Raw genomic sequence first — 24,536 nt, 5'->3', positions numbered from 1 at the left:
TTATACACTTCTCCCTCCATATTAGCTGTGATAGGGGATTAACAGACCCGTGAATACAGAAAGACCGTGAATAACTTTTTCATATGTTATTTGCTGTTTTCTATTAAAAACCATCATGAATATGGTGAAACCGCAAATAACGTGGTGGGAGACCTGGCCTGTCCTGAAGGAGAGGCAAAACAAAATTGCTGGGAATCAGCAATTTTCTCTGTAAATGCTTGGAATCAGCTGATGTAATTTGGGGGGGAGGAGCCAGCAAACTAAAAACCGTAAATATTCGAAACCCTGATTGCTGAAACCGCGAATATGGAGGAAGAAGTATACTCTAAAAGTTGAAATTAAGGGCCTGTTTTACAAAGCCACGCTAGCGTCTGACGCATGGTAACAGCCCTGAAGCTCTTTAAATCTCTATGGGCTTCGGGGTTGTTACCGCGCTGCGGCCGCTAGTGCGGCTTTGTAAAACAGGCCCTAAATCTCTGATTTTGTTTTTAGAATATAGAAACATAGAAACATGATGGCAGATGAAGGCCAAATGGCCCATCTAGTCTGCCCATCTGTAGTAACCATTATCTCTTTCTCTCTCCGAGAGATCCCACGCACCTATCCCAGGCTCTCTTGAATTCAGACACAATCTCTGACTCCACCACCTCTTCCGGGAGTCTGTTCCACCCTCTTTCAGGAGACTGTTCCACCAGGAATCTACCACCCTTTCTGTAACAAAGTATTTCCTTAGATTACTCCGGAGCCTATCACCTCTTAATTTCATCATATGCCCTCTCATTCCAGAGATTCCTTTCAAATGAAATGGACTCGACTTATGCGCATGTACACCACGAAGGTATTTAATCATTTCTATCATATCTCCCCTCTCCCGCCTTTCCTCTAAAGCAGTGTTCTTCAACCTTTTGACACCTATGTACTGGCGGAAATAAAATAATTATTTTGTGGACCGGCACCGGTCCATGGACCGGCGGTTGAAGAACACTGGGCTAAGTCGTGGGCCAGGCCCGCTCAATCTCTACCCCAGGCCCCTCCCCCACAATAGTACTAATTGTAACACTATTTTCTCCATTCATTTTGTATATATACACACAATATAATCTTATTAACAGCACATAATGGTTAACCACAAAATTAAACTACACAAAGCACACTGTATGCTTCTCAATATTCATTCCTACCAGAAAACAGATAACCCCAATGAAACGCAGGACCAAAAACTAAAAGTACTAATATATACACAAAGGAAACCCTAAGATGCCAGACTCTGCATACAGTACAACCTCAGAGAAAAAGAAACAAATGCATTTCTTCCAGAACAGTGCAAAATACAGACAGCAAATGTAGATTCTCAAAATTGACGCAATTCAGTCACTAAATTTAAAATTAAATCATTCCCCCTACCGTTGTTGTCTCCCTCCTTCCATGCTGTGCCTTACCTTCTGGCCTGGTCCCACCTGGCCGTTTTATACAGTCCCCGGTATAATCTTCGGGCCGGCTCCCTCTTCCTCATTGACACAGTGCACAAAGCAGCGGGTAGCGGCTCCTGCGCCTCATCCGGAAACCTTCCCTCTGACGTTGCGACATCAGAGAGAATACTTTCGTTTCAGGCGCAGGACGCGCGTAGGAACCACTGCCCGCAGCACAGTGCACAGTGGCAGTGAGGAGGAGGGAGACGGCCCGAAGATTAGGCCACATTGATCGCACCGTGGACCAGCAGCTGAAGAACACTGTCTCAGACCCAATGCACATGCCGGCCCTGTGGACCGGCAGGAAATTTCTGCGAACCGACATCGGTCCACGGACCGGCGGTTGAAGAACACTGCTCTAAAGTATACAGATCGAGATTTTAAGTCTGTCCCCATACACCTTATGATGAAGACCACACACCATTTTAGTAGCCATCCTCTGGACCAACTCCATCCTTTATATATCTTTTTGAAGGTGCAGCCTTCAGAATTGTAAACAATATTCTAAATGGGGTCTCACCAAAGTCTTATACAGGGACATCAATGCCTCCTTTTTCCTACTGGCTTTCGGCCCAACCTTACACCCCCATACTTAAAAGTTAGGAGCAGGAGGGGTGCTAAGTCCCCCCTGTTCCATAGGCCTCCGCCCTGTGACTGGCATGGCCCACCCCCCGACCGGCATTGCCCACCCCCGGCCCAACACCGTCTGAACCTAAACTTGGGAGCAGGAGGGGTGCTCAGTCCCTCCTGCTCTGTAGGCCTCCCACCCCCCAACCGGCCCGGCCCCCCGTACCTCCAAGTTGTGAGCAGGAGGGGTACTCAGTCCCTCCTGCTCCTCTGGGTCCAGCGAGGTGTCTACCTGGGCCTTTGGCCCCGCCCCTGTGTATCATGAGATGCACAGGGAGGAGCCTAAGGCCCTGATTGGCTCAGGCACCTTGGGTTCCTCCCCCCTTGGGAGAGGCCTGAGGTGCCTGAGCCAATCAAGGACTTCCTTAGGGCTGAGCCTAAAGGCCAGGCAGACGCTTCGCTGGACTCGGAGGAGCAGGAAGGACTGAGCACCCCTCCTGCTTCCAACTTGAAGGTACGGGGGTACCGTGCTGGGCCGGGGGTGGGCCAGACCGGGCCGGTCGGGGGGTGGGAGGCCTATAAAGCAGGAGGGACTGAGCACTCCTCCTGCTCTCAACGTTTAGGTACGGACGGTGTTTGGTCAAGCTGGGGGTGGGCCGTGCCGGATGCAGGAGGGAGGCCTACGGAGCAGGAGAGGCTGAGCACCCCTCCTGCTCCCAACATTTAGGTATGGGCGGTGTCGGGCCAGAGGTGGGCCATGCCGAGGGGGGGGAGTGCTGTGCCAGTCTGGGGGTGAGTCGGGCAAGTCGGAGGGGGTGAGACAGTTGGTGGCAGGAGGGAGTTGGCATGTTAAATGAAACATGATTGGATTCTTGTGATAACCAAAAAGAGAAAGGGGAGGGGGGCCTGATCGTGGGGGGAGGGTGCCGGATCGCGAGTGGGCCTTCGGGGGGAGCAATGCCGGTTCTCGTGGGGGGGGGATAGAGCAGCGCCTCTGGCCTCGGGGGGTGGGAACGTATCAAAGCGAGTTTCCATTATTTCTTACGGGGAAACTTACTTTGATATACGAGTATTTTGGTTTGCGAGCATGCTTCTGGAACGAATTATGCTCATAAATCAAGGTACCACTGTACTTGAGAAAAACTACCCTATCTGTCCCGAAGGCTCACAATCTAGCTAAAGTACCTGATAAACTAAAAATATGTAATAACAACATATAATACATTTCCAAGATCAAAAATCAAAGAGATAGAAAATAGAAAGAATGAAAGAAGATAAAAAATTAAAAATAAAATAAAACAAATTTAAGAGATAGAAAAGTCTCTGTAGCGACCTGATAACAAACAGTCATATTTTAGTGCAGGTCTTAATACAACTCCTGGCATAACATAGAAGAGTGCATGCTGTTTTGGAACAAATCCTTTCATTTATTTGATTGTCTTTGTAGGAGTATATTTCATATAAACATGAACTATAGCTCAACATTTTCGAGACATTATCAGCCCTTGACCAGGAATCAATCCAGATCCTTTTGGTTCATGAAAGCAACGATCTGTGACTACAACTAGCTTAAACACAATGGCAAGGTGTTTTGTTTCATAGCTCAAAAGGGCAGTATATCTCTTTGAACTTTTAATAAGCTTTCCAATAATCTGGATAACATTTGCCTGAGAAATAAAATATAATGGAGCTGTAGTTATAAAACGTAATCATTCCCCTAAGAGATCAGGAGTTAATTACATTCCGCTCTCCAGAAATAGGATGAGCTAATAATAATCACCTTGAGTTGCCTTCTGGATATGAAACTTTTTGCTGTGACGGAAAAGGGAAAAGGGACAATAGTGCAGAAAGAAATGAAAGAAAGGATGCAGTCAGAAGGAAGTGCAACCAGAGACTCATGAAATCACCAGACAGCAAAGGTAGGAAAATGATTTTATTTTCAATTTAGGGCTCCATTTACTAAGCTGCGGTAGCGTTTTTAGCGCGCACAGCAGATTAGCGCGCGCTAACCCCCGCACTACGTGGAAAAACTAATGCCAGCTCGATTGAGGCATTAGCGTCTAGTGCGCGGGGCATTGTAGCGTGCACTAAGCGCGCACTAAAACCGTTAATGCAGCTTAGCAAAAAGAGCCCTTAGTGATCAAAATGTGTCCGTTTTGAGAATTTATATCTGCTGCCTATATTTTGCACTATATTTGTCTATTTTTCTATAGTTGTTACCAGGGCTATGGAGTCGGTAGATAAATCCTTTGACTCCGACTCCTCAGTTTCTGGTACCCACGATTCCAACTCCAGGTACCCAAAATTGTTTCCGACTCCTCGACTCCGACTCCACAGCCCTATGAGTGCAGCTGAAACTGAGCTTGAAGCACAGGAAATGGTCGAATGGACTTCCCCCTCCAAGAATTGGCCAAAGTACTGCAACCCTTTTTGTTCCCATCTCCGAAATATCTCCCCTTCTCTACCTGGTACAAAATCAGGGGCAAACCTCAAAGGTTGATGATGTAGCCCCTTAACCTTACCCAATAACTGCTGTGCATCCCCTTTCCAGACTCGCAAAGTCCACATAGCAAACAGATTAAGTACAGCCAGTTTTCACCCCTGCCCAGCTATGGAGTCGATAGATAAATCCTTCGTCTCCAACTCCTCAGTTTCTGGTACCCATGATTACAACTCCATGATACCCAAAATTGTCTCTGACTCTTCGACTCCGACTCTGACTTCACAGCCCTGGTTGTTTCAGAGGTGACATTGCATATTTTAAAGTCATCTGCCTTGACATCTTTGAAAAAACCCCAAATATAAATGATAATTAACATTTTCTCTGTGTACAGTGCATCCTTTTCATGGTACACCAGAGATTTCTATTAGTTTATTCTTATGTTGGGGGTTTATATTTCTAGCCAATAACCCTTCTAAGTTCTAGGATCCTTAGAAGATAATATTGTGACAAGATATTATGCTCAGTTTGTTAGCATGTTTCTGAACCTCTGTGGTGGCCATCAAAATACTGTAATTGTAAAAGGGCATGTTTTGTAAAACTTACCCCCTCTTCTACAAAGCTGCGCTAGCAGCTGCCACACAGTAATGGCCCCAAAGCCTATAGAGATTTAATGGGCTTCGGGGCTGTTCCCGCGCGGCTTTGTAGAAGAGGGGGTTAGTCTTTCTGTATACTGTACTCTGCTTAGCATTGTAAAGATAGGTAGGATATACATGAATAAATGATGTGAAGTAGCCCATCAAAAGCAATCCTGAAATGTGTGCATCAAGAATAGAGTTGGCACAGCCACCAGGCTAAACAGACAGATGCCTAGGGTGCTAGAATATAGTGGGATGCCAGTGCTGCTCTGGCATGAAACAGAGCCACCCCCCACACACATACTTCCTTTCATGATGCTGGGCCTGCCCTCACTGCCACACTCTACCTCCTGAGTCTGTAAGAAAAGTAGCTTCTTTAATCTTTGGGTTGGACCAGGAGTTGGTGGGAGACAGCAGTGGCAGGGCAGGCAGTGAGAAGGAAAAGTGGGAGACACTGGATAGTGGGTGAGAATAGGGAAGGGGACGTGAGAAGCAGGCCAACTGGAAGGGGCAGGTTAGAGATGAAGAGGAGATACTGGCCACCTGCAAAGGGTGGATAGAGAGAGGAAAGGGAGATGCCAGCTAAATGTTCAAGTACAGGGATGGGATAAGTCCATTTAAAGGTTCATGTATGGGAGAGGGAAGAGTTGAAGAATTGACTACAAGAGGGGGCAAGAAGACTGAAGGTTCACCTTAGGACATCTGATACTCTTGGGCCAGTCATGATTAGAGTGGTGCACCAGTAGAATGCAAGCACAAAGGACGGAGACTGTAGAATCGATGATCGTGATACTGTTATCAGTTTATTAAAAAGTCAACACACTGAAAGTCTTCATAATAAATAGTGTAGTTCAATAAAATGATCCAATAATAACACAGTAGGAGTGTTATGGTGTGGACCCAACATGGTCCGTGTTTCGGTCACAAAGACCTTCTTCTGGAGTCCACCAGGATCGGCAGCACAACATTCTCTTTAGCTCTAACCACTACGTCACTCCTTCCTCTAGTGTTTATGTTTGTTTATTAAAAATCTTTATATACCGCTTAATTGGCCAAAAAGGATCAAAGTGATTAATAACATAATTCAATCAAAGTAATGAAAGGAACTCCATTTAAATAGTAAAGAAAAAGAAAACAAACAAAAATGCATTTCTAATACATAATACTTAATATGACAATCTAAAATGATAAAATTAAATTACCTAATAAATGAATGAATGAATAAATGAATGCAGAACGAAATACCGAATCTAAATCCTATCATTGTAAAGAGGCCAAATGTAAATGAAACCAAATAAAAGAATGCATTTATTGTACTTAATATACCAAACTCAATAAAATTTCTTGAACTTAAAAAAAATAAAAGAATGCACAATTTCTGGTTGAGGCGAGATGAGCTTTCAATATATAAGGTATAGCTACTCTGTTATCATTCAATTATCTTAATAAATGCCTTGGTGCATAAATAATACTAAGTTAGAAAGATATGAAGGTTGTAGTTCAAACAATGTGCCAACATCAAGATTTTAAATTTAAGCCTAAATTCCATTGGTAACCAATAGAATACAAGAGAGTCACATGATCTCTAATATGTACATGACCTAACAACCGAATTGCAGTATTTTGTACTGTTTGCAAACGATTTACTTGCCCTGCCGTTATTCCTGCATATTACCATAATCTAACTTAGTAAAAAAGCATGAATTAAGGTATGTAAAGAGTTCTCATCAAAAAAATTTAGCCACTATGGGCGCGAAAATGTAACCACGTTTTATAGAAGTGCTCTTATAACGTTTTAGGAAAACATTGAGAGCTCCTGATCTAAATCATAATAAAAGATTCATAGAAGTGTAACATGGATCACTAGACTCCTGGACAATGAACACTGACAACTCGATTGCCCCATCTCAAATAACAGTTTTTGAAATTGATTAAAATTAGCCTTGTTTGAAAAAGATAATGCAGCATTCTCCCACCTCCCCCCCTAATTTTTGGACAGACCATGTCATCTTCTCAAGTTCTCTTTATACTCTGGGCAATTATTACATTACTCCTTATAAAAGCCCAATCATACTTTCTAAATTTTGCCAGGGCCTCAGTGACACCACTTAAGGCTCAACAAACTTTCACTGGCATAAGCTTTACATGCCAAATTGTCATTGGTCCTTAGTGTATTTCCTATCAATTTTTTGTTTTTTTAATTATTTTTGTTAAAATTTCAATAAACAAATTTTTTAAATGAAATGAAATGTCAATTATATTTCTTTATCAAAAAAAGAGGATTTTACTTAAGTCCTCAGTTCTTCCACTCATCCATCTCTCTCCCCTTCAGTCTGTTCAAAATGCTGCTGCTCAACTCATATTCCATGAGAGCCGCCACGCTCACATTACCCCTTTCCTCAGGTCACGTCATTGGCTCCCCATCCTTTTCGAAATACAATTCAAACTTCTCTTACTGATTGACAAGTGCATTTACTCTGTAGCCCCTCAATTTCTCTCCTCACTTATCTCCCCCCTATGCTCTCCCCGTGAATGCCATTAATCGGCTAAGTCCCTCTTATATGTACCCTTCTCCACCACTAACTCAAGACTCCGTCCCTTCTTTCTTGCCACGCCATATGCCTGGATCAGCCTGCCAGTCAAAATGTCATGCTCCGTCTCTAGCAGTATTCAAATTCAAGCTAAAAGCCCACTTTTTTGAAGCTGCTTTCAACTCTTAACTCCAAATCACTGTCACCCATTTTATCATTCCTTCTGCCAGAAATTCCCTAGCCCTGTCTGTTCAAATTACACTTCCCCCTCCCCATTCGCGGTTTCTGCACTCGCGATTTCATATAATTGCGATTTTTTTCTGGGAAGGGGGAAAATTTAAAAAAACATATTTTTTACCTCCCTGCCGCCTTCCCGGCCTTAACTGGTGGTCTAGTGGGCTTTTGGGGCAGGAGCGATCTGCACGGGGCAGAAGCGTAGGAAGATCGCTCCTGCCACAAAAGCACTCTAGACCACCAGATAAGGCCGGGAAGGCGGCAGGGAGGTGGGGGTGGGTCAGAGCCGGATAATCGCGGTTTTTTGCCATTCGCGGTCCGGCTCTGCCCGTATCCCCTGTGAATAACGAGGGAGAAGTGTAGATTCTAAGCTCTTCTGAGCAGGGACCATCTATTGAATGTTAAATGTACAGTGCTGTGTATGCCCTTCAGCGCTATAGAAATGATAAATAGTAGTAGTAGTAGTAAGTCCATTCAATTTTTGGTCCAACACCAATCAGTGAAGTTTCATCGCATAGCACTTTTTCAAGGATCCTTCCCAAAGTTGTTAGTGTCATCCAGTTCCATTTCTTCTGGTCTTGTTATTCTTACAAAGAAAAAAAAATAGTTGCATATAAGTGTTTGAATCAAGACTCTTTTTTTGTTCTATTACATACTAGGGCCTACAGGAAAGGTAATGTAATTCTCTTTTTTTTAGCAGTAATGTTAAACATTACTCTTTTCAGAACAATCCATAAATAAATATTTCATAGTTCCATCAGATGAAAGCCTGGTAGATAAATAAGCTGTTGTTATCTTACCCGGGTTCATTTTAAATGTGAGTCATTCATTTGTTGGCCTTCAAGCAGTCTGTAGTTTTCCTTAGGTCAACAGCACAAAGAACCAATGTTTTCTTATCCTAATCCAATAGCTGTCTGGAAAAGGTGACACACAGTGAGACATAGCGATAAGAAAAGCTTTGACTCCTTCAGGCAGTTAGATGCCAAAGCCAGATGATTAAAGCATTCTGCACTGTTCCCAAAAGACATGGGAGTGAGGGGAGGTAAAGTTTATTAGCTAAATCCTATTAAACCTTCAGAGCCGGAGCAACACACACATAGGGCTCCTTTTACGAATGTGCACTAGGGCCTTAACGAGCGGAATAGCGCGCGCTAAATTGCCACGTGCGCAAGCCACTATCGCCTCCTTTTGAGCAGGTGGTAGATTTTCAGCTAGCGCGCGCTAATCCGGTGCATGCGATAAAACCGCTAGCGCACCTTCGTAAAAGGAGCCCATAGTTTCTCCCTGTTTTATATACACTTCTCCCTCCGTATTCGCTGTGATAGGGGATTAACAGAACCACAAATATATGAAAAAGTTATTCGCGGGTTTTCTGTATTATTCACTGTTTTCTATTAAAAACCATTGTGAATATGGTGAAACCACGAATAACATGGTGGGAGACCTGAACTGTTCCTGAAGGAGAGGCAAAACACGGTGAAGAAAGTGTTGGGAATCATCGATTTTTTTTTTTTTTTTTTTTCTGTAAATCCTTGGAATCAGCGATTTCTCTATGCAAGCTGATGTAATTTGTGGGGAGGAGCCAGCAAGCTAAAAACTGTGAATAATCAAAACCGTGAATGCTGAAACCGCGAATACGGAGGGAGAAGTGTATTTCCTTTTAATAAATGTAGCAAAAAGTTCCTTTGCATAACAATCTAAATCTAGTCCATTAGATAGGGAATAAAGCAGTCCAGTATAACCCTCTAGATCCCAGCATGTATGCTCAGTCAACAAGGCATATAACAAAATAAGATAACACTCTTTTCAGCTACAGTGGCAAAATAACGCTCAGAATTAAGGAAGTTGGTTGGTTGGGCTGAGAAATTTTCAGCACCTCTTTATAGATTGTGCTTGTTTTCTATCTACCATCCTAGACAATAGAGCTGAAGCAGCGAAGTTCGCCTCTATAACTGTCTTCTTGGAACATAAGAACATAAGAATTGCCGCTGCTGGATCAGATCAGTGGTCCATCGCGCCCAGCAATCCGCTCACGCTGCGACCCCCAGGTCAAAGACCTGTACCCTAACTGAGACCGGCCCTTCCTGCGTTCGTTCCGGTTCAGCAGGAACTTGTCCAACCTTGTCTTGAATCCCCGGAGCGTGTTTTCCCTTATAACAGACTCCAGAAGAGCATTCCAGTTCTCCACCACTCTCTGAGTGAAGAAGAACTTCCTTACGTTCGTACAGAATCTATCCCCTTTTAACTTCAGAGAGTGCCCTCTCGTTCTCTCTACCTTGGAGAGGGTGAACAACCTGTCTTTCTCTACTTAGTCTATTCCCTTCATTATCTTGAATGTTTCGATCATGTCTCCTCTTTTCAAGGGAGAACAGGCCCAGCTTCTCTAATCTCTCACTGTACGGCAACTCCTCCAACCCCTTAACCATTTTAGTCGCTCTTCTCTGGACCCTTTCGAGTAGTACCATATCCTTTTTCATGTACGGCAACCAGTGCTTCGCGCAGTATTCCAGGTCAGGGCATACCATGGCCCGGTACAGCGGCATGATAACCTTCTCCGATCTGTTCGTGATCCCCTTCATAATCATTCCTAGCATTCTGTTCACTCTTTTCACCACCACTGCGCATTGCGCAGATGGCTTCATTGACTTGTCGACCAGTACTCCCAGATCTCTTTCCTGGGGGGTCTCTCCAAGTACCGCCCCGGACATCTTGTATTCGTGTATGGGATTTTTGATACCGACATGCATTACCTTACACTTATCCATGTTGAACCTCATTTGCCATGTCACTGCCCATTTCTCGAGCGTGGTTTTGTCGCGTTGCAGGTCTTCACAATCCCCTTGTGTCTTTACTACTCTGAATAACTTCGTATCGTCTGCAAATTTAATCACCTCACTCATCGTACCCATTTCCAGATTGTTTATGAATATGTTGAAGAGCACGGGTCCAAGTACAGAGCCCTGCGGCACCCCACTGGTGACGTTCTTCCAGTCCGAGTCTGCATTTGTTTTCTGATACTTTAACATCAAATTGGGCCCCTGAGGAAGACGTGTCCGCTGAAACACGGACCATATTGGGTCCTGTCTCTTTTAAACATATGTGGACTCATTTTTGTTAATATTTTCTATTGTGGAAACCAACCAATAAATCATCATTAAGAACATCTCCCTCCATAGTCTTCCTTTGTTTTTGGTCTCTTGGACTTTGTTTCACTGAGAAGTAGTCGGGTCTTCTTGTTTTGTTGTTTTGCTGATCGAAACTGTAAGCTTTCCAGTAAATACACGTGACTACTTGCCTTCTATGCGTTCCAGCTCTTCACCACTCTCTGGGTGAAGAAGAACTTCCTTATGTTTGTACAGAATCTATCCCCTTTCAACCTTAGAGAGTGCCCTCTCGTTCTCCCTACCTTGGAGAGTGTGAACAGTCTGTCTTTATCTACTAAATCTATTCCCTTCAGTATTTTGAATGTTTTGATTATGTCTCCTCTTTTCAAGGGAGAAGAGGCCCAGTTTCTCCAATCTCTCACTGTAAAGCAACTCCTCCAGCCCCTTAACCATTTTAGTCGCTCTTCTCTGGACCCTTTCGAGCGGTACCATGTCTTTCTTCATGTACAGCGACCAGGCTTGCTTGTGCCTTTTAACACAAGGGTTTGTGTCTCGTCTATTCATCAAGTTTCTGTTGTTGGAACAAGTTCTTTTCATTGTATGGAGACATAACTCCACAACCACCAGAGTGTTGAAAAGCATAGAAGGCAAGTAGTCACGTGTATTTACTGGAAAGCTTACAGTTTCGATCAGCAAAACAACAAAACAAGAAGACCCGACTACTTCTCAGTGAAACAAAGTCCAAGAGACCAAAAACAAAGGAAGACTATGGAGGGAGATGTTCTTAATGATGATTTATTGGTTGGTTTCCACAATAGAAAATATTAACAAAAATGAGTCCACATATGTTTAAAAGAGACAGGACCCAATATGGTCCGTGTTTCAGCGGACACGTCTTCCTCAGGGGCCCAATTTGATGTAGGGGAAAACACCCTCCAGGGTTTCAAGACTAAGCTGGACAAGTTCCTGCTGAACTGGGACGTACACAGGTGAGGTTGGACTCATTTTAGAGCACTGGTCTTTGACCTGGAGGCCGCTGCGTGAGCAGACTGCTGGGCACGATGGACCACTGGTCTGACCCAGCAGCCCAATTCTTATGTTCTTATATTCTTTTGGATATCTACACAGAATATTCAGCAGACAGGTTGCTGTTCTAGGTGCCATCATGTTCGAGTCCTAGTGACTTGAAGATGATCATTAAGTTTTCATGGCAGAATACAGATTGCCGGGCTTTTCTGTGCAGTGTATCAAGTTGGAAGAGGATATCTTTCGTCTTATGGGACCTTCGTCCACCAGAGAGCATCCGCTGAAAATCAGGGGAGGGAAATTTCATGGTGACTCCAGAAAGTATTTCTTCACCGAGAGGGTGGTCGATCATTGGAACGAACTCCCACGGCAGGTGATTGAGGCCAACAGCGTGGCAGATTTCAAAAATAAATGGGATATTCATGTGGGATCTCTAATGAGGTAAGGGCAGGAGGTTGGTGAGCAAACTCATGGGGGAAGGGTCACTGGAGTGGGCGGACTTGATGGGCTTTGGCCCTTTTCTGCTGTCATTTTTCTATGTTTCTATAAATTTGATTTTGTCGCTGTTGTCGTATCAAACGCGATTCTCCGCCTCCAACACTGCCCAGATCGGTGGTGCATCATTCATCTGACATCTCCGCTGAAACCTATCCATCTCGGGAGACCCTGCTGGTAGTGAAACTACCAACAGCATTGCTTTCAGCTTCTCAGATGTGCACAGTGGCATAGGCTAGTTATCCCTCCCCCCCCCAAAAAAAAAAAAAAAGACCATGTCTGTTCACCTTTGCATTAATATTTATTTATTCATTCATTCATATATTTATAGCACTATTACAGAGCAGCCAGGTTTATCATCATTTGTGTGGTATTAAGAAATTCTTACGATACTTCCACTTTAATGAGATTCTGCATACAGTATGTTGAATGAAGAGACTACGGCCATTCCCAGCTGTATTGCTGGTCTACATTCAATCACAGTTATGTTTAATTGTGTTGGGTTTTAGAACAACACAAGCCAGTAATCAATTACATAGCACTTACAGCAGGATGTGCCTGGGCTGCCAGGGCTGGAGCAGCTAATAAGTAAAGCTGCAGTATTTAGAAGTACTGTTTTGGAAAAACAGAGATTTTGCTCGCCAGTGTCATTCTTGTCTTTCTCTGTGGGAACAATGCACTATATTCCTTTGCAGCTCTTCTGTGAAATAAAGCCCCTCAGAACACAAGGTCACACAACGATTATCAGCATAGGAGCTGGCAGAAAACCACGGGCACGGTCAAAATAGAAGATCTCTGTTGCGCAGTACAGATATAGAAAGGTCAAGTCTGCAGTTAAGGGAGATGAATGGTTTGTTATAAAAATTGGCACTCCTGGGTCTTGTGGTTCTTGTTAACTTTAAAGAGCTACTTTTCTTAACAGAGAATTATATTTTGTGGAACGTTTACAAGGGCATAGACTTCAGCTTACTCACGCCCCCCTCCATACAGGCTGATGTTCATTTTACCTTCATTTTGGACTTCTAAGTGGAAGTGTATAGCTGCTCAATGTATTCGATATTCTCTTCTAAATTCGAAAATTTTGTATACCTGCTAGCAAAACGTAATAACCTATTTTAGCAATGAAGTGATAGTTCTGTAATTAACCACACATTTGTATTTATTTATTTAATTCATTTTCTATCTGTTATCCCCAAAGAGCTCAGAATGGGTTACAGGTTAAACATACACAGTATACAGTTAACAGGTTATGATTTGCACTGGATTTGCCATAATTTCAGTACAAGTTTACGATATGAGTTTTTATCCTAACTTGACACTAGGGGGTCTAAGTTAGAGAGCTGCACGGGAACGGGGACGACGGGAATCCCGCGGGACCCGCGGGCATCCCGCGGGTTCCCCCTTTGGGTCACGGGGATCCCGTGGGGATGCCCCTAGGGTCGCGGGGATCCCGTGGGGACGCCCCCTAGGGTCGCGGGGATCCCGTGGGGACGCCTCCGAGGGTCACGGGGTTCCTGCGGGGCTGGATGTACTCAGTCGCGCGGCTCTTCTCCCTACCTTCTCTGCTTGCAGCACAGAGCCGAACGGAAGTCTTCCCGACGTCAGCGCTGATGTCGGAGGGGAGGGAGGGCTTAAACAAAGCCCTCCCTTCCTCCGACGTCAGCGCTGACGTCGGGAAGACTTCCGTTTGGCTCTGTGCTGCAGGCAGTGCAGGTAAGGAGGAGAGTAGCCTCGCGGTTCGAGTGGCTACCAAGGGAGGGGGCGGTCCGCCCCGCCACACCCCGCCCCGGTTGCAGCACAGCTGGCCAGATCCCCTTACTTTTGTGGCACTTCCCCGACCGACCGACAACAGCCCCGGTCCGACAATCCTCCCTGCCCTGTAGCCGCGAATCTAAATTATCTTCTTACAGCAGCTGTAATAAGGTAATTTAGATTCGCAGTTAAGGGCAGGGAGGTTTGTCGGACCGGGGCTGTTGTCAGTCGGTCGGGGAAGTGCCACAAAAGTAAGGGGACCTGGCCGGCTGTGCTGCACCCGGGGCGGTAGAGAAGGAGTGGGGAGAAGGACGCTGAAAGGCCATGGGGAAGACGGGAGGAGGGGGGGAAGGACTCTGAAAGCACTTGAAGACAGAGGAGGGAGAAGGACTCTGAAAGCACTTGTGGAAGACAGAGGGGGGAGAAGGATGCTGAAAGCACATGGGGAAGACAAAGGGGTGGAGAAGGACGCTGAAAGGACATGGGGAAGACAAAGGGGTGAAGGACGCTGAAAGGCCATGGGAAGGGCGGGGGGGGAAGGACTCTGAAAGCACTTGTGGAAGACAGAGGGGGGGAGAAGGATGCTGAAAGCACATGGGGAAGACAAAGGGGTGGAGAAGGACGCTGAAAGGACATGGGGAAGACGGGGGTGGTGGAGAAGGACGCTGAAAGGCCATGGGGAAGACAGAGAGGGAGAAGGACGCTGAAAGGACATGGGGAAGCAGAGGGGGGAGAAGGACACTGAAAGCACATGTGGAAGATAGAGGGGGGAGAAGGACGCTGACAGGACATGGGGAAGATGGGGTGAGAAGGACGCTGAAAGGAAATGGGGAAGAGAGAGTAGGGAGAAGACGCTGGCAGGGAAGAAGACAGATGCCAGACTATGGGGGGAGCGGAGAGAAGAAGATGGGTGCCAGACCAATTTGGAAGGGGGAAGAAAGGGAGAGGCACAGTAACAGAGCAAATGGAAGATGCAGAAGGAAGAGAGACAGTGGATGGAAGGAATTGAATGAGAACATGAGGAAAGCAGAAACCAGGCAACAAAGGTAGGAAAAGAATTATATTTCTTTTTTTTTATTTTGCTTCAGGATAAAGTAGTATATTAGTTGTGTTGATAAAAATTTATAAACATTAGAGGCTCTGGTAGAAACCCATTTGCAAAGTATGTATTCTTCCCAATTAATATTTTCAAATTAATAAAGTCTTTTTGCTTATTTGTAAATGGATTTCTACCAGAGCCTTTAATTCAGTAGCATAATTAAATGAAATAACTATTTCTGAAGTTTATATGGACGGGCGGGGACGGAGGGGATTCCTCGCGGGGACGGGTGGGGACGGAGGGGATTCCTCGCGGGGACGGGTGGGGACGGAGGGATTCCTCACGGGGACGGGTGGGGACGGGTGGGATTCCTCACGGGGACGGGTGGGGACGGGTGGGACTTTGGCGGGGACGGGTGGGGACGGGTGGGATTTCTGTCCCCGCGCAACTCTCTAGTCTAAGTACCAGCCAGAAGTGGTGTTCTAGAACAGTGTTCTTCAACCACCGGTCCATGGACCAGTGCCGGTCCATGGAAATTTCCTGCCGGTCCACAGGGCCAGCACGTGCATCATGCCCAAAACAGTGTTCTTCAACCGCCGGTCCACGGTGCGATCGATGCGGCGTTATCTTTGTGCCATCTCCCTCTTCCTAACTGATTCAGTGCACAAAGCCACAGGCAGTGGCTCCTAAAGGCATCCTGCACCTGAACCGGAAGCCTTCTCTCTGACTTCGCAACGTCATAGGGAAGGCTTCCAGATGAGGAACAGGACGTGCAAGGTGCAATTAGTACTATTATGGGGGCGGATTCTGGGGTGGAGATTGGGTAGAGATGGGCGGGATCTGGCCCACGACTTAACCCAGTGTTCTTCAACCGCCGGTCCACGGACCGATGCCGGTCCACAGAATAATTCTTTTATTTCTGCCGGTCCATAGGTATAAAAAGGTTGAAAAACACTGTTCTAGAAGACAGTGACCTTGGTCCTAAAAATAAAGGGCAGGAGTACTGGGGATGTACAATATATGAGAGCAAGTAAATTTTCAATCGGTGCATTTCGGTGACAAAAATTCTAAATACTGTATACAGGAGCTGATTCATCTTTTCCTTTAAGCCTTTGGATTAGATCTGGTTAAAAGCAATTCATTGGCTTTAGCAGCAATGACATACATAAAAGGGAATCTCCTTCCTAAAGACGTAAATTTGGTTTGGGAAAAGTCTGCATACATAATTTTCTTGATTATCAATATTTGTAGCATAGAAAAGTACTGTTAAGTAAAAGTTTGTAAACTTTCTTGAATGGTTTGTGTTTTAGCACAATTTGTTCTCAAAATATGATTAGATCCTAATCCAAACCCTGCTAAATGAGACTGCTAACCCACTGAACAAATAACTCGGACAAAACATGCATTTTTATCATGTATTCAACAAAAAGATTCAACAATAATTATCCTTGTGTGAAAAAGCACATGAATCATTCGTTATGTTTGTAGCCCTGGTTTCCCATCCTGTGCACACCTTGCCATGTGGTGCAGGGGCTCCGGCAAGCTCTTTGGGTTGGGGGGGGGGTCGCCATTCTGACACCAGGGCTCACAAAAAGATAATTATTTTGGTTTACTTCTACAACAATGTTGGTTACAGTCACTCACAAACTCGCAGTCAACACTCAAGCTTGGGCCTAGGCAGGGGCCAGGCAGATCCGGTAGGCCGGAGGATGAGCAATTCTAGAGTCTCACTCACCCCACTCGAACTCTTCACCATCCATTTAGATAAATGACAGCTCAGACCAAGGTATGAGTGGCCCAAAGTAGAACTTTATTCAATCAACCTGGGAGGATCAAACATTTGCTGAGTGGAGCTCTAGTCTTCCTAGCCATAGGACTTCCTTTGTCACACAAAGAAGTGTATGACCCTGTGTACAGATTGCAAATGCATGGTTGCCTTATGGTTGCAAATGCATGGTTGCCTAGATCAGGGGTAGGCAATTCCGGTCCTCGAGAGCCACAAGCAGGTCAGATTTTCAGGCTATTCACAATGAATATGTATGAGATGGATCTGCATGCACTGCTTCCTTGAGATACAAATCTATCTCATGCATATTTATTGTGGATATTCTGAAAACCTGATCTGTGGCTCTCGAGGACCAGAATTGCCTACCCCTGGCCTAGATGAACCTTGCAGGTTATCTGCTGACATTTACTATTTTAACATGTCAGTACGTCAAACTAAATCGCATAGCAACCCAATAAATGACAGCAGCAAATACAGTATCAAAAGAGCCCACCTACTCTGTCCAAATAGGTGTTTAGAATTTTGTCTTTCTGTACCCCTGTTACCACAATGTAAAGGGGAAAGGGTGTTCAACATAAAAACAAGAGAGGTGCTCCTGCCCTAAAATTAGACACATTAATGCAGACTTAGGCTGGTATTCTGTAAAGGTAATTACATGCATAATTGCTGTTATGATATCAGCGCTTAGTGTACATCATCTCAGTCCCCATCATAAGGCTAGATTCTATATATGTTGCCAGAGAAATCGGCGTGGAAAAAGCACACTTAGGCCCTCTTTTACTAAGGTGCATTAACCGATTAATGCGCACTAAACGCTAGCACGTGCATGTTAGTCTATGGATGCATTAGCGTTTAGCGTGCGCTGATTTGATTAGTGTGCGCTAATCAGTTAGTGCACCTTAGTAAAAGAGGGGGTTAGTGTTATTCTATAAAGTATGCTACAGGTAGGCATGGTTTATAGCATGGGTGTCCAACCTGTGGCCTGAGGGCCGCATGCGGCCCCGTGAAGTATTTTGTGTGGCCCGGTTGAGGGCGATGCAGTGTTTTCCTCTGCTGCCCCCTGGTGTTTACCGTCTTGCCGGCTCCCTCCTCTGTCTTGCTGCAGCATTTGCGTGTTTGTGCGGCCCCAGAAACATTTTTTCGGCCAATGCGGCCCAGGAAAGCCAAAAGGTTGGACACCCCTGGTTTATAGAATATGTGTAGTGGCAAGCACTGTGACTAAAATTGGCTGGTTCTATCCTATCAAGATTTATAGTTCCTTATCATTATTTTAAGTTGTAGATTAAACTATCTTTCCCCTCATTAAAAGGTGTCATGTATGCAGGTAAATTAGGGAAATCCCTTTTCTTCAAATTTACTGAGATTTGGAATAACCTCCCTATCCCGCTGCTGAACCTAAGCTCATTCCAATTATTCCGAAAGCATCTGAAAACCTGGCTTTTCTCTAAAACGTAAAGCTATCTATTTAAAATGTAACGCTAGCTATCCTCTTCATAACCTCTAATTTCTTATTATGTCCTTCCCTCATTTATTGAATTACCTGTAAACTGTGCCGAGCTCTATCTTTATGGAGATGATGCGGTATACAAACTTAAGGTTTAGTTTAGTTTAGTTTTTGCACTGCCTTGATCTACTACCATTGTTAAAGGTGGTATAGTAATGTTCGCTGTCTCCTATCACTAGGATTACTGATCTCGGTTTGCCCTGTGATAGTCCCAGTACCGAAAGATATGACAAGATTCTTGCAAAGAGCCTTTTGATTGGTCAAGAAGATTATTTTAGTGCGCTGGCTGGATGTTGCCCCCCCTCCCTCCCTGGAACATTGGAGAGCAGCTATGATCCAGCTCCTACAAATGGAGAAACAGATGGGGTTGTTTTTAAGCTGGGCTGTCTTTGCTATAAAGTTGCCTTTGGGACAGCTCCACTTTATTTAGCTAATAGTTTTCTTGTAGCAGCTAATAAGAACAGTAGGAGATTACATGCCTTCTTTGTCTTTCCATTGGTGTGGGGTTGTAAAAGTAAGAAATTTCTTGATCATACACTCTCATATCAGGCAGCCATTCATGACAAAGAATTTAAATTGTTAGTATTCATATCTTATTCCTATGAACATTTTAGAAATCAATTGAAAACCTTTGTCTTCTCGAAACACCTGATTGAATAGATATCATTGGGTCTTTTGTAAACCGCATTGAACTTATGACTATGCGGTCTAGAAATATGGTTATGTTATGACTGATATGGACTTGTGGGGGGGGAAGTAAACAACTGCACTTGGGAACCCTTTTGGAACTCTCTGTCTGTTGGAACCCACCATTGGGCTTAGGCTAGTTATTACTCACCAGTTGTTCCTGTTTTGTATCTGGACCTGTGGGAGGGAGGGGTGGGTTGGGATAGGGGGGTTTAAATGGAAAATGTTCTTGTACTTTTGACTGGCTTACCTGTTTGTACTGTCTTATAAATACTTACTGTTGGAATGCTGAATCCAATAAAAATATAATTTAAAAAAAAAAAAAAAGTGGTATCGAAATAAATAAATAAAATTTAGGCACAACCATTTATGCTGACTGAAACCTGGTATACATGAACAGGCCTAAATTCTGTACAGATCAGGCATATTCTGTAACAGTGTGTAATTTATAGGAATAGGAATGCCTATGGTCTACCCATGCCCCTCCTATAGCCACTCCCCCTTTTCAGACCCATGCATTAGAAATTGTGCATACCACTTTACAGAGTAAGCTTAGAAAGTTGTCTGCAAAAATTCTAAGGATGTGCTGAGACTGGAGTCGGTCCAGAGAATGGCCACCAGGATGGTCTCGGGACTCAGGGAGATCCCGTACGAGGAGCGGTTGGGGAATTTGCAGCTCTACTCACTCGAGGAGCGTCGAGAGAGGGGAGATATGATCGAGACATTCAAATATCTCACGGGCCGCATCAAGGTGGAAGAAGACATCTTCTTCTTCAAGGGTCCCGCGGCAACAAGGGGGCATTCGTGGAAAATCAGGGGCGGGAAACTGCACAGTGACACTAGGAAGTTCTTCTTCACTGAAAGGGTGGTTGATCGCTGGAATAGTCTTCCACTTCGGGTTATTGAGGCCACCAGTGTGGCGGATTTTAAGGCCAGATGGGATAGACATGTGGGATCTATCCGCAAAGATAGATAGCGAGGATCACTGGAGTGGGCAGACTTGATGGGCCGTGGCCCTTATCTGCCGTCTATTTCTATGTTTCTATGTTTCTAATTAGTGCTGATAATTGTATGTTAATGGCCAATTACCGGCGCCAGTTGGCTCATTAATTAAGCTGCACATTCAATTTGGCCATGGGGCCAAATTTTCAAACACAACTTTAGTCGCCATATATAGAATCCTGGGGATAGTGCTTTTTTTTTCTGTATGTTAAACCTGATAGTGCTAGAGAAGTGACCATTAAATCCTCATCTGATTATTTCTCAGTGTTGTATCTACTTACTTAAACCTTAAACCTAAAACTCATGTTCTTACCTTCCTTCCAGCTTGCTGGCTTCATCTCTGCCTGTTATGTTGTGAAATGTATTACTGAAGAGGAAGACAGCTGTAAGTATCAACATAGCATTACATTTGACTCTCACCTAGCCGCCATTCAGACTCAGGGTAATTTTATAAAGTGGCACCTAGTTTTAGGCATTTTTTGCGTGCGAGTAAGAATGGAGCTCATTTTCAAAAAAGAAAAACGTCCAAAAAGTAGTATAAAGGGGCAGATGAGCATTTTTCTCACCAAATCCTTCCAATTTGTTATTTTCAAACTTATTTTTTTAGACGGATATCCATGCTGTTCATCTGCATTTCATCTAAATCTCAAGGGGCATGTTACAGGTGTGGTTTGGGAGGTAGTAGGGCAGTGCACAAGTTGGATGTTTGGAGCTGGAATGAATAAGGGCCAAAAAGCTGCCTAAACTGACCAGATGACCACTGGAGAGATGTAAGCATGACCACCACCTCCCCCCATACACACACTTCTCAGTGGTCACTGACCCCCCTCCTGAGTCCCACCCCTCAAAAATGTAAATGAGATAGCTTCAGATGTTATGGCCAGTCCTATTAGACATAAGAACATAAGAATAGCCTTACTGGGTCAGACCAAAGGTCCATCAAGCCCAGTAGCCCATTCTCACGATGGCCAATCCAGGTCACTAGTACCTGGCCAAAACCCACAGAGTAGCAACATTCCATGCTACCGATTAGAGAATGACATGGTGACAAAATTCATCACCGTTCCCGTCCCCGCGGATAACCGCAGGAAACCATCTTCATGTCATTCTTTAAGGAGAGAGAAAAGAATCAGAGTATAATTGGGCACAACCACTGACCCGCAAGCTTTGCTTTGAAGAATGCTGGTGTAGAAGGACCGAGGTTGAAATAGACACTAGAAAATGACATGGGATTATTTCCCGCGGTAATCCATGGGGACGGGAACGGTGATTAATTTTGTCACCGTGTCATTCTCTACTACCGATCCAAGGCAAGCAGCTCTCTGGAGTAGCCTGGTGGTCAGTGCAGTGGACTTCAGAGAAAAGGACCCAGGATGGGCGCTAGATGTGGTGTATTTAGATTTTAGCAAAGCCTTTGACAGTGTTCCACACAGATGTCTAATAAGTAAACTGAGTGCCCTTGGGATGGGTCCCAAAGTGACGGGCTGGGTTAAGAACTGTTTGAGTGCAAGGTGACAGAGGATAGTGATCAATGGAGATTGCTCTAAGGAAAGGGATGTTACCAGTGGTGTGCCTCAAGGTTCTGTTCTTGGGCATGTTCTTTTTAACATTTTTATAAACTATATTGCTGAAGGGTTGTCGGGTAAGATTTGTCTCTTTGCAGATGATACGAAAATCTGCAATAGAGTAGATATGCCGGATGGTGTGAATAACATGAAGAAAGACCTGGTGAAGCTTGAAGAATGGTCTGAAATTTGGTACCTAAAATTTAATGCTAAGAAATGCAAGGTCATGCATTTGGGCTGCAAAACTCCAAGGGAACAGTATAGATTAGGGAATGAAGAGCTTATGTGCACAACAGAAGAGCGGGACTTGGGTGTGATTGTATGTGATTATCTTAAGGTGGCCAAACAGGTTGAAAAGGTGACGGCGAAAGCTAGAAGGATGCTAGGTTGCATAGGGAGCAGTATGGCTAGTAGGAAAAAGGCGGTATTGATGCCCTTGTATAAGACTTTTGTGAGACCTCATTTAGAATATTGCGTACAATTCTGGAGGCCGCACCTTCAAAAAGATATAAAAAAGATGGAGTCGATCCAGAGGAAGGCTACTAAAATGGTGTGTGGACTTCATCATAAGACATATGAGGACAGACTTAAAGATGTCAATCTGTATACTTTGGAAGAAAGGCGGGAGAGTGGCGATATAATAGAGACGTTTAAATACCTATGTAATGTAAATGCACATGAATCGAGTCTCTTCCATTTGAAAGGAAACTCTGTAATGAGAGGGCATAGGATGAAGTTAAGAGGTAATAGGCTCCGGAGTAATCTAAGGAAATACGTTTTTACAGAAAGGGTGGTAGATTCATGAAACAGTCTCCTAGAAGAGGTGGTGGAGACAGAGACTGTGTCTGAATTCAAAAGGGCCTGGGATAGGCATGTGGGATCTCTTGGAGAGAGAAAGAGGTAATGGTTACTGTGGATGGGCAGACTAGATGGGCCATTTGGCTTTTATCTGCCATCATGTTTCTATGTTTCTATATCCCACTTTGACTACCATACTTGTGGGGGAAGGTATGAGCTCACCAAAACCTAACAAAAACCTACTGTACCTGCACATATGTGACACCTGCAGGCATAAGGGCTATTGGTATGGTGTACAGTTGGGTACAGTAGGTAGTGAGTGTGTTTTGGAGGACTCACCATACAATATAAGGGGGTTAAGGTGAGATGTGCACCTTTTATGTGAAGTTCACTGCAGTGCCCCATGAGGTGTCCCACTGTTCTGCTTGGATGGCTGTGTGGCCAATCTACTAAAATGTTGGCCCCCTCCTACATCCCAATGGCTTGTTTTGTGTTGATTCAAAAAAATGGTTAAACAGATAGATGCACATTTGAAAAATGGCCATTTTTGAACAAATCAAGAGAGACATTTTGCAGTTTTGAAAATGGGCATGTTTGATACATCTTCTGCACAACATCCACAGGATGGGGAGGCTTTTATGATGATTAGAGCTGGAACCAATTCACCTATATATAAATCGTTGTTTCTCTATAAAGAGATACATTGCTCCAATATCTGAGGCTTTTCCTACCCTCTATGAAAAGTAAAGACATTAATTTAAAATAAATAATTAAGCCCGCCCCCTCCCCTTTTACAAAGCCACTTTAGGCTTTTTTTTTAATCACTGACTGCGGCAGTATTAGCTCCGATGCTCACAGAATGCCTAGGAGAGTCGGAGCTAATAACACTGCAGCCGATGATAAAGCCTAAAGTGGCATCGTAAAAGAAGGGGTAAGGTAGATAGAATGCAGGTAATTTAGCAGAAAGGGTTTTCTTATGTGGGTTTTTTTATTTTTTTTGATTGGTATAGAGTTTGGATGGAGCATAGGCAGTGTGAGCAGGAATGCGCATTGATTAGAGAACACAATAATGTACGTGTTCTTGCAAAATGGAGGCATGGTCGTTTATATCAGCTATAGGGATGGTGTAGTAAGTGATCAGGCCTTAAATGAAGTGTGTTTTCAGTCACTTATACTAACATTTTTAAAAAGAAAAGTAGACACTGACGTTTCCTTATAAAATATGCTCAAAATAGTTTAAAGTAGCAAAAATACGCCTAAGTGCCTGGCTATAAAATGACCTTCTAGATGTCTGAAATGGTATTTAACTATACAAGATTTGCAGACAGTGACCCAGGCTCGTTTATTATCAAGACTAAATTGTTATAATATACTGCATGTGGGAATAACTTAGACATCCTTTCAACACTGTAGATAGGATAATTATGTTACACCAATGTCGAGGCAGTTGCTCTGGCTTCCATTGCAGTTCAGAATTCAATTTCAGGTGATAAAGTTAGTGCACAAACCAAGAGTGGGACTAGATCCAAAACCTTTACAGGAGAGAATTTTGAACTAGAAGTACGTTACGATCACAGGGGGAGGCTTTGCTTTGTGCACTGATGAATCATGAACTCAAACTACAGGGAGATAGGGGCAGAATATGTTCAGAGACCGCTTATAATGTTACAATAAACTCCTTCAGGACAGAGAAAGATTATATGACATTCAGAAAAGGTTGAAAACCTTACCAATATTCAGTCCATGCATACGCAGCAAAACGCTTTTTTGTTTGGGGGGCCCAAAGGCTCCACCCTAGCCCCAGCAGGATCCAGTGGCACGATCTCTCTCTTCAGCTCCCAATTCCCCCACCTACCTTCACCGGCTGCTGTAATTTTAAATCTTCTGGCAGCCACTACA

At 44.2% G+C, this 24,536-nt stretch overlaps 1 protein-coding gene across 2 annotated transcripts in view; it reads left to right on the top strand.

Annotated features, from left to right (window-relative positions):
- Positions 1 to 24,536, top strand: part of NKAIN2 (sodium/potassium transporting ATPase interacting 2) — a 1,107,699-nt gene that overhangs the window by 983,819 nt on the left and 99,344 nt on the right. For both annotated transcript variants that reach the window (XM_033938936.1, XM_033938937.1), the window contains exon 5: positions 20,599 to 20,659. In XM_033938936.1, coding sequence (XP_033794827.1) covers positions 20,599 to 20,659 — 61 coding nt within the window. The remainder of the gene's footprint in view (positions 1 to 20,598; positions 20,660 to 24,536) is intronic.

Source organism: Geotrypetes seraphini, chromosome 3 (genome assembly GCF_902459505.1).
Source record: "Geotrypetes seraphini chromosome 3, aGeoSer1.1, whole genome shotgun sequence".
NCBI classification, from domain to species: Eukaryota; Metazoa; Chordata; class Amphibia; order Gymnophiona; family Dermophiidae; genus Geotrypetes; species Geotrypetes seraphini.
This window is presented reverse-complemented; position numbering and strand designations above follow the sequence as displayed.